The following is a 10,523-nucleotide window of genomic DNA, read 5'->3' as shown; positions in this document are numbered from 1 at the left end:
TGCGTATGCGTGCATGTGTGTTTGTGTGATGTCTGCTCTGTGTGTGTATGTGTGTGTGTATGTGTGCATTTGTGTATGTGTGTATGTATGTGTATGTGTGTATGTGTGTGTGTGTGTGTGTATGTGTGTGTATGTGTGTGTGTGTATGTGTGTATGTATGTGTGTGTATGTGTATGTGTATGTGTGTGTGTATGTATGTGTGTGTGTATGTGTGTGTGTGTGTGTGTAGGTGTGTGTATGCGTGTGTGTGTGTGTATGTATGTGTATGTGTGTGTGTGAATGTGTGTGTGTGTGTGTATGTATATATGTGTGTGTATGTGTGTGTAGGTGTGTGTGTATGTGTATGTGTGTATGTGTATGTATGTATGTGTATGTGTGTGTATGTGTGTGTGTATGTATGTGTATGTGTGTGTGTGTGTATGTATGTGTATGTGTGTGTGTGTGTATGTGTGTGTATGTGTGTGTATGTGTGTGTGTGCGTGTGTATGTGTGTGTATGTGTGTGCGTATGTGCTTATGCGTGTGTGTGTCTATGTGTGTGTGTGTGTGCATGGAAAGAAGAAGATGACAATATATGACACTTTCTATCGATGTTCAAGATTCAAATTAAGCACTGCACTTATTAGGGTATATGTGCTACATTTTAATAAGTGGTGACTTATTAAATGTGTGTGTGTGTGTGCGTGCGTATGTGTGTGTACGTGTATGTGTATGTGTGCGTTTGTGTATGTGTGTGTATGTGAGCATTTGTGTACGTGTGTGTGCATGTGTGAGTTTGTGTATGTGTGCATTTGTGTATGTGTGTGTGTGCTTATGTGTGTGTGTGTGTGTGTGTGTGCGTATGTATGTGTGGGTGTTTATGTGTGTTTATGTGTGTGTTTGTGTATGTGTGTGTGTATGTGTGTGTATGTATGTGTGTAGGTGTGTGTGTGTGTATGTGTGTATGTATGCGTGTGTGTGTGTATGCGTGTATGTGTGTATGTATGTGTGTGTGTAGGTGTGTATATGTGTGTGTATGTGTGTATGTATGTGTGTGTGTGTGTGTGTGTGTAGGTGTGTATATGTGTGTGTGCGTATGTGTGTGTGTAGGTGTGTATATGTGTGTGTGCGTATGTGTGTGAGTGTGTGTGTGTGTGTGTGTGTGTGTGCATGAAAAGAAGAAGTACAATGTATAACATTTTCTATCGACTTATTAAATTAAGACATGGTCAAGAGTTTCAGCTGTTTTTCAGACCAAACGTCAGAATGGGTGGGTGATTTGAATATTGCAGAAAATGCTGATCTCCTGGGATTTTTCCACACAACAGTCTCTAGAGTTTGCAGAGAAAACAAAAAACATCCAGTGAGCAGCTGTTCTGAGCTGTTCTGAGGCTACAGCAGCAGAAGACCAATAAGTCTTAAAAAATAATTTTAATAAATACTTAATAAAGTGCTCACCGAGTATACATACTTATGTATGGCTTTGAAAAACACAATTTCACCTATATTCTGTGCCCTTTTATTAATTTCTGCAGTTATTGAACATCTGTGTGGGGTTAGCACTGTATGATTTGTACAACTTTAAACAGTATTGTTACAATACAATACTTCATTGTGTACTTCTGTACTCATCAACCGCCCTTCAGAAACAATTTACATCCATTGTAAATTTTTGTTTTACATGTGTATGTATGTATGTATGTATTCATGTATGTATGTATGTATGTATGTATGTATGTATATTCTGTTAAGTCTGTGACTTAAAAAAGAACAAAACAGTGTAGGTGTAATGATTATTCGCCATGACCAAAGTGATCTCCCGGTCAAGATAGAACTTTACAGGAATCACATTACTATGTGAGAGAATCATCAAATAAATAATCAAATAAATCAATGATTTGCATGGGAATATCATGACCAAACATGTTAGCAAATGATTTGTCTGCTTCCCATGCCATGCTAATTGTCCACAACAGCTTCTCTAAAAATAAATCTGCTAAATCTAATAAAAAATAAAAATAGGACATGGTCATACTGCCACCATCTGGAGTAAAATAAGAGGTGCGCGTCTGCTGCCTGCTCCTCATTTGTTTCTGTTGCTGACATGAGCAGGCATTCTGAAACGTCTATTTATTTTTTTCATCGATGGTGTTCATTGGAGCCAAATCTCTGTCGGTTGTGTCGTTAGGTTAGATTAGGTTAAAGACCCAACATTTTCATGCAGGTTTGGCACTTTTGATTTCCATTTGTGTCCAGGTGTCAACACTTTCAGTTATTTGGGTCGCATCCCTGTCAGTCTATCAATTAAACAATGTTTTAAAAAATAATCAGCTGCTAGAAATAATTCATGGCATGCAGCCTCCTGTTTAATTTGTCATAACGGTAACATATTACATATACATTACATATAACATATTGCATTAGCCTAGCCTTGCAATATTGTTAAAGACTGCCACGGCTATTGGTAAACCATCTAGGGCGGCTAAAACAAAGTTTATGAAGAAGACGAAATGTGCTTTTGGCGCGCTTTCCTGGTTTCTTTCGTTGGTCACTCGACCAATGAGAAAACTATAGTGGGCGTTCTTGAAACTCCGAAACGCAAACAGAGGCCATTTTGGCTCCAATTACGACGAATGCCATCGTCTGGACTCAGCAGATAGCAGCACTGTCTCCAATATAAGAACAAATTGCCAATTGGGTCACTGTGACTGCTTGTGAGATATGAGTTTTGATGTTCTGGACAAGTTGCCGTAGGCTACTAACAAATACTGTTGAGCGTGACGAGTTATAACATTATTGAGCCACAATGGACACGAGTGTACGCAGTTGCCCTGCAGGGGGAGTCAAACGATTAGCGGAAATGACGAATCAGAAAACTAGGAAAACTGACCGCGAGCGCGCAGAACTGCACTTTACGTTGTCAGCGAGCTCAGTTGAGTAGTCGGATACAGAGTAGCGGGAGACCTACAACATATTCAGCTAACTTGTAACATATTTGTGCATTAGACCAACAGGATATTTAAAATATTTACGTCGGCTACTCTAGTAGCATATTTATTAATCACCTCAGTCGACTGAGAAAGACATTTGAGCAGTAACGTGAGCTACGTAATTTTTCAGAAGTCGAATTAGTTTAACATTAGTCTTAACATTTAAAGAAACGCGCAACAATGTTCGAGGCTCGGCTTGTCCAGGGTTCGATTCTGAAGAAGGTTCTGGAGGCACTTAAGGACCTAATAACTGAGGCCTGCTGGGATGTCGCCTCCTCGGGCATCTCCCTTCAGAGCATGGACTCGTCTCACGTCTCCCTGGTCCAGCTCACCCTCCGCAGCGACGGTTTTGACTCTTATCGTTGTGACCGCAATCTTGCCATGGGAGTTAATTTGGGCAGGTAAGAGCTAGTAGCTAGTTGCCTTGTTCCCTCTGTTATTCATTCCGTAATGGGATGGAAACAACAAAGATAGGTTATCTCTTAAATGATCAACAGTAATATTATAAAGTTACCACTTTGCATGGTATGTTTTAGGTCATGATGGTAGATGTCGGATGACAAACTAATACATTAACCAGTTCTTTTTTATTTCTTGTTCTGCCGACTAGCTAACTTGTGGTCTTCATGCTTTGTGAACATGTTGGTACATGTTTCAGATAGTCGCTGCTCTGTACAAGAGAAGCTGCAGTGACACACAGTGGTGGCAGTGAGCGCGCCAAATTGCCATATGCCCAAGCGAATACGGTAAAGATAGCTTAGCAAGTTGACCTATTTGTGAGCTGTAAGTGACGTTGTTTACTTCAGTCCACAATGTTGGTGCGCATCAAGGTTAAATACCTGACGTTGAACAGGTGTGTGGGACAGTTGTCATTGTAAAGTGTCAACAGCCTTCACCGGCTAAATCTAGTTATCTGTATCGTCTGTCTGTTGTGCTAAATATTATTTCTTGCTGCTTACTCGTTTGTGTAAAAATGGGTGGCTATGTACCTAGATTTGTTCTGTATACATTCTGTGGGTGACCAATAATGGTGGAAATTATCCTCTGGGAGACTGTCTACGTAAAAAAAGCAGGAAGTATTTTTTGCACGTCATGTCATTTCGGCGCCATTTGAACGGAACAATTGGCGGGAAATCTTAGAGCTCTCTGAACTTGTATGAACTAAAGGGTGCACCATGAGATCGTTATTAAAGATACGCGCTTTTAATATAATTATTTAAATTAATAGCAATAATCTGATTAGCGGTAGCAGAAAATGTGCTACGCTTAACCAGCCGACAAACTAAGATGAAAAATTCACGAGTTTTATGACCATAACTATCAACTGGTTCATGTATATAGTTTAGTGAAGACGGTGTGGTTAAATTCCACTCTGTAACGTTTGCTTCGTGTTGTAGGCTATCCACTGATCTTAAAATCTTGTGAATACTTAATTCCATTTACTGAGCTGATCCACATAACATTCAATTTACACTAACAACTGAGTAGAATCTCCATTTTCATAATTTCTGCTCTTGCTTTGTTCTAGTTGTGAATCCCAATTAGACATGCTCCTTAATTATTTCACCAGTTATAACACATCAGTTTCAGAAGCAATTAGGAATACTGTAGACCCATGTTTTATTCAGAAAGTGCTTTGAACTGAATATACACATTACTATCAAACTGTTATTTTTTCGTCATCATCATTTACTGGTGATGAGCAAACCAAAGGCAGATCAGTTTGACTAATTTGCTCATTTGCACACCATTGAGCCATCTGATGCAGAAGCAGTGAGCCCCTTCCATGTGAAGGAGGAGGCACAGCCAGTGGCTTTGATCCGTTTTTTTTTTTTGCAGCATGTCCAAGATCCTCAAGTGTGCGGGAAATGATGACATCATCACCCTGCGCGCGGAGGACAACGCAGACACGCTCGCCCTGGTCTTCGAGACTCCCAGTGAGTGCCGTCCCCGCCCTCGTATCAGATACCCAGGCGGCCAGGCATCCGGGGACCGATGCCTTACATTACATTACAGGAATTTAGCTGACACTGCTATCCAGAGCAGCTAAGTCCATTAGACTAAGCTGGGGCTTATGTTTGCTCAAGGGCCCATGTAGCTGCACTGATGATATTGTGGCTACACTGGGGCTTGAACCACCAAGTGTGGCGCACTTGGGTTTAGTTTACTTTCTTTTCTTGGTGTAGCCATTTCTATAGTATAACTCTAAAGCCTGTAGATCTTTGGGTAGACTTTTCTCACTTCTAGTGCCGGTGGGAAATTTGGTCCAAGCAGAAATTACACCTGATGTTCCAGCTAGTAAAATGAATGTACAATCCATAAATAAAAAATAAAAAAACCTGGTCGAAAATGAAAAGAAATATTGGGACTTATCCCTCATAAGAAGTAAGTGAAAAGCTTTAACGTATAGTTTGTTGCTGTGGTAACATGACACTCCTGTGGCTGCTTGTGTGCCTGACCCTCTGCCTGTGTCCCTCAGACCAGGAGAAAGTGTCCGACTACGAGATGAAGCTGATGGACCTGGACGTGGAGCAGCTGGGAATCCCAGTGAGTTCTGCTGCCATTTCCGTTTTCATGTGCATTAATGGATGATACTCAGCCAATCCTCTAACAACCAGCTCCCACCCTTAACTACCTCTGTGTGAACCCATTACTTTAAAAAAAAGTGCTTTAAACAGATTTCATTGTCTATGAAAGGTGCTACACATTCACCTTAATCCACAGTCCTGTTAAACCTTTGGAAATACAACAGTTGTCGCAAAAATCTGGGAGAATGGACTGACCCCTTTCATTATAATAGATAAAATGTTCTTGCATGGATACTAAGCTTGTAGTTTTGTGATTTGAGTGTGAGTGCAGTGTAAGAGGCTCAGGAAGTCACCCCTCTCCCCCTACAGGAGCAGGAGTACAGCTGTGTGGTGAAGATGCCCTCCGGGGAGTTCGCCCGCGTCTGCAGGGACCTGTCCCAGATTGGGGATGCCGTCATGATCTCCTGCACCAAGGACGGGGTGAAGTTCTCCGCCACGGGCGAGCTGGGCACCGGGAACGTCAAGCTGTCCCAGACCAGCAACGTGGACAAGGAGGACGAGGCGGTGAGCATCTGGACCTGTTAGACGTCCGTAGGACGGGTCGTACCTGGGCCTGAAGCACGCCCTGTCCGGGTCCCCCGCGGACGTGACCGCGCGTGCTAACCCCGTCCCCTCCTGTCTGCAGGTGACCATCGAGATGAACGAGCCTGTGCAGCTCATCTTCGCCCTCAACTACCTCAACTTCTTCACCAAGGCCACGCCGCTGTCCAAGACCGTCACCCTCAGCATGTCTGCAGACATCCCCCTCGGTGGGTACCCCCTCCAGTGTCATTCCCCAACAGTACCCCTTTATGCTGTGGACGTACAAATATGTATACAAATGCGAAACAATGCAGTAGTACTTATATTTTTGTTGTAGCAGCAGGTGTTGTTCATGTAATGGTAATTTGTCATTCGCAGTTGTCATTGTTTACTTACTACGTTCCTTCTCTTGGCAGTGGTGGAGTACAAGATTGCTGACATGGGCCATGTTAAGTACTACCTGGCGCCCAAGATCGACGAGGAGTCGTCCTAAAGCTGGAGCTCCCTGGAGATGGGGGGGGGCATTGGCGGGGGCTCTGCTGGAGGTGGGAGGGGTCGAGGAGCCATCGACTGCAGTAGTCAGCTCTACAATGCCTTGCCCGTTGAATCTCATCAGTTTCCCCCGACTCAACACATCCCATCTTTGTCTGTGAAACTGAAACTAGTTTCTACCTGCATCGCTCAAAGGCATTGTTGGGACAGGCAGATGCCTTTTGGCAGATGTCTACCCTTTGAAGACAGCTAGAACATGGTTTTAAGAGTTTGTTTTTATTTGTTTGGAGCACTTAACAATATTCACTGGACTTTGATTGGTTTGAGGTTGGGGATGGGGATTTTATTCCTGCATAAATGATTTTTGGATTGTGGGGGTGAAAGAATTGTATTGAATTGTATTGTATTCTGAATGTTGACGGGTCGCCCGGCAACACAAACTGCTCTTGCCTCTAGCATCACACCATTCTCATCTCTCCCCTCCTCTTCTTCACTGTACTCTCAAAAACTTTCATTCCGATTTGTAGATACTACCCTGTAAATATTTCTGCTCTCTGTTTTGCCTTCCATGTCCTCAAATGCTGCAGTAAAACATTTGTATGTATTTGTGGTGTTCAGCCTCATTTGTTTACTGCACAGGATTAGGATGCAGTTTGAATGGTGATGGTGTAAGAAGCATACACAGCCCACTTTCCCTCCGCTTCCACAGTAATCGATGCTCTTGTGTCCTGGGTTTGAGATTCCGCAGTCCACAGAGGACTGCTTCAGGCCTTTTTCTGCCTGTTGACCAGGGGGTCAAATGCAGCTCTGTGCACTTGCCCCTGAGATCATTGGCCAGACATTCTGGATGCAGAAATAATTTGGTGATGCACCTGTACTGCCTGTTTAATCCCCTCACGCTATTGAAATGAGCAGTAGCTTTGTATGTTTTAAGGTTTCTACTGTGTTCATACACATACTTATTAATGCTTCTAAATACTTGTACATATTTAATCCTGTTCATACACAGGACTGCAGACACCTTCTTTCACCCAAGCAGAAGTTATAGAAAGCTCAGACTGGGGCCCCTTTCCTGCTTTTGGCCCCTGAGTGATCTTGGATCTGCACCAATATCTACAGACCATATTCCAAGAAGGTGGCATAGAAGGTGATGACCCCCAAACTTGTTTTTCCTTCTAACCTGTTACAAGGAACCCTTGTTGCAAGAAGAACTGGCATCGTAAAATGGTTTACACTAAATCCTCAAATTGTGTCCGGGATTCTATTTGAAGCCGGGCCTCGGATAATAGCCGGGGGCGTGGCCGATTCCGACAAATAAAGGCCGGCCCCCAAATACAAGCCGGGGTAATATTGCCTACAAGTAGGGCTATCAGTCCATGAGCACTAGAAGACATTGTTTAAATTTAACTCAATGAAATAAAAGAGCGCTTCTTAATATTTTATATTGTTGGTTGGTTTAATACTGTTGCCAATGAAAAGTCGTCCTACACCATGGGTCTCCAACACAAGCTACCAGTCGCTTTCCGCCAGCTTCTAAGTAGCTTGCCAAAGGCTGACGCAGTATACATTTAAACACAATTGTTGCCGCAAGGCAATAAAAAGTAAATCAGGCAAAATTAAAAATTAACTCAATTTAGGCTACTTGGCTACGCAATAAGGTTTCCATGTATTTACAGCACAGCGCACGTTCAATGAATGAATGAAAGCGGCTTCCTTGGCTCGCAATAAACAGACGGGTGGAAATCCCGACACTCTTCGAACTACATAAAACTTAACAGTGAACCATCAAATACCCCCCAGATTTCAGTGCCCATCAGTCCCAACATTTAGCAATAGAATCAAACAGTCCAAAAGTAAATTAAATGCGAAACTCTTTTGATAGCCTACCGGTATACTGCTCCAAAGGAAACGGATGTCTCACAATAAAACGCACTTTAGGGAAAAAAAAAAAAAGGTCCTTAACTTGCTACTTATCTACGCTAAGTTGTTATTGTTCATGAAGGCGTGTCTGGCAAGTTGTGATTTTATGGATTCTGGACTTGTATGTGATTTATTGTGTTTGAGAATATTTGCAATAAACTAAGTCTGTTAAAACTGACCAAACTTACCAAACTTACCCAAATAAAGGCCTGTGCTTTGTGCAGCCTAAGTAAATAAAAGACCCCGGACACAATTTGAGGATTTACGGTATGTAGATAGAACTGAGTGTTAATGCTTTCAAAGGGTATATCCAGTGACCAGATTCATGTTATGAACTTTCACTGTTAATGAAAATGTGTAGCAAAGGGAGTAATAAATCTTACCATAAATAAGAATAGCATGTATTACTTATTTAAATCTGGCAGAGGATTACAAGCAAAACATTTTTTAAACATACATGGATAAAATAATAAACATGTCAGGTTAATCAGACCTACGTGAAAGATCCTGGCTCTCGTATACCTGCATGCGGTATGCTTTGTGGTATTGATCATGTATAATACATAATTGTCGGGAGCCGTACGATAAGCCGTCAGTTACGTTTCAGGACCAAGCACCTCCACGGAAAAGCATAACGTTTCGTTCTGAGTAACGGAATTTGGTAGCTCTGCCTAGTTTCATAAAGCCTTGTTCTATCAGGGCCCTGTGGTCCCTCAGTGCTGATGTGGAAAAAATGCAGTTTAATGCCCTTGAAGTGATCTCTGCACAGTCCGTGGCTGTGCTGCTGGCTCAGGGCCGAGGCTCTGTAAAGTCCGTCTGCAAATAAATTGTTCGTACTGAAGAGATCTTGAATCAGCAGTTTAACTATTTAAGCTTGTAGGGAGCACATTAAATTATTCATGGGCTCCTGAGGTCGAGCACTGTGGCGCTTAAATGTTTGGAGTTGCATTTTCAATACCCAAATAGGCTGCTACTGGTCGTGTAATCTGAATGTTCGTTGTAAATCTCCAAACGTACAAATTGCTAATCTAGATTCGAGAAGAAAGCTTTTTAAATCACTCAGAACAAGAGTATCCATTCGGCCGATAACGCAGCAATCAATCCACATAAAGGAACGCTTTGATTACTCTTGTAAAAAGGTCTTTCTTCCTGGTGTTGCACGAGAAGTCAAACTGTTAAAGGTTTTTCAATCCGCCTTGTTATCGGGAAATGGTACGCATTGCGAGTCTGAAATGGAAAGGAATCAATTTATGACGAAGCAATCCATGCTATAACGCACACTAACCACTAGATGTCACTCATGGTCATATTTCACATTTGAGCTAAAATGTAAGAAATGACTTAATTATGAATCGTCAGTGTGTATCACAGTTGAAACTGCGGAATGAAAAGAAAGCAGATTTGTGTAAGGTGTTGCACGAGCAAGGACAATACCGTGGCAGTGAACGTTCTGTACTGTAATATAGCACTGGAAGTTGCTGGTACCAAATCGGAACGTCCTGTAGTTAAGAAGCAGAGAGGTCACGAGGGGCACAGCAGCTGAGTGTCTGGTCTAAAAGTCTAAAAGCTCTGCGATTAAGGTCCTGTGGATTAGAAAGGTGGGAGGTGAGTCACACTCCTGATGTTTCCCTTTTTGGAAATGGCTGTCAGGGTTTGCACAGCAAAATTACCTTGGGAAGTTGGAGGGGGCCCTGGACTCTAGATTTGAGTAATTAAACTGTCAGTTTAGTCAGTGGCTGATAAAAAAGGATTCAGTTTGTCCTCTGAGCCCTTCGAAAGCCTCAGTATTTAATTAGCCAGCAGCTGATAAAGATGGAATTAATTGGAACGCTTTAGGAAGACCATAGCAATTTAGGCATTAGTTTTGTTTGCATAGAGGTTCTGGTGTAGGGAGAGGGAGAGCAGTGGTACGCAGTGTGTGTGCTTATCAGCATGCATGTGTGTGTGTGTGTGTGTGTGTGTGTGTATTAGCCAACTGTGTCTGTGAGTGTGGGTGTGTTGTCAGTGTGGAGCTGTGTTTGTTTTTGCTTACT

The 10,523-nt window shown here is 42.4% G+C and overlaps 2 protein-coding genes across 2 annotated transcripts in view; both read left to right on the top strand.

Annotated features, from left to right (window-relative positions):
- The first annotated feature begins 2,870 nt into the window (after positions 1–2,870).
- LOC133141975 (proliferating cell nuclear antigen-like) lies at positions 2,871–7,174 on the top strand. The gene is made up of 6 exons (XM_061262852.1): positions 2,871–3,369; positions 4,808–4,905; positions 5,448–5,515; positions 5,866–6,060; positions 6,182–6,305; positions 6,495–7,174. The coding sequence occupies exons 1-6, from the start codon at positions 3,149–3,151 to the stop codon at positions 6,569–6,571; spliced, it is 783 nt and encodes a 260-aa protein (XP_061118836.1). The 5' UTR covers positions 2,871–3,148; the 3' UTR covers positions 6,572–7,174.
- A 2,833-nt stretch (positions 7,175–10,007) lies between these two features.
- Positions 10,008–10,523, top strand: part of LOC133105560 (calsenilin) — a 43,300-nt gene continuing 42,784 nt past the window's right edge. The window contains exon 1 of the mRNA XM_061215735.1: positions 10,008–10,095. The gene's annotated coding sequence lies outside the window, so the exon portion shown is untranslated. The remainder of the gene's footprint in view (positions 10,096–10,523) is intronic.

Source organism: Conger conger, chromosome 12 (genome assembly GCF_963514075.1).
Source record: "Conger conger chromosome 12, fConCon1.1, whole genome shotgun sequence".
In the NCBI taxonomy this organism is placed as follows: Eukaryota; Metazoa; Chordata; class Actinopteri; order Anguilliformes; family Congridae; genus Conger; species Conger conger.
The sequence above is the reverse complement of the archived record's forward strand: the minus strand, read 5'-3'. Positions and strand labels throughout refer to the sequence as shown.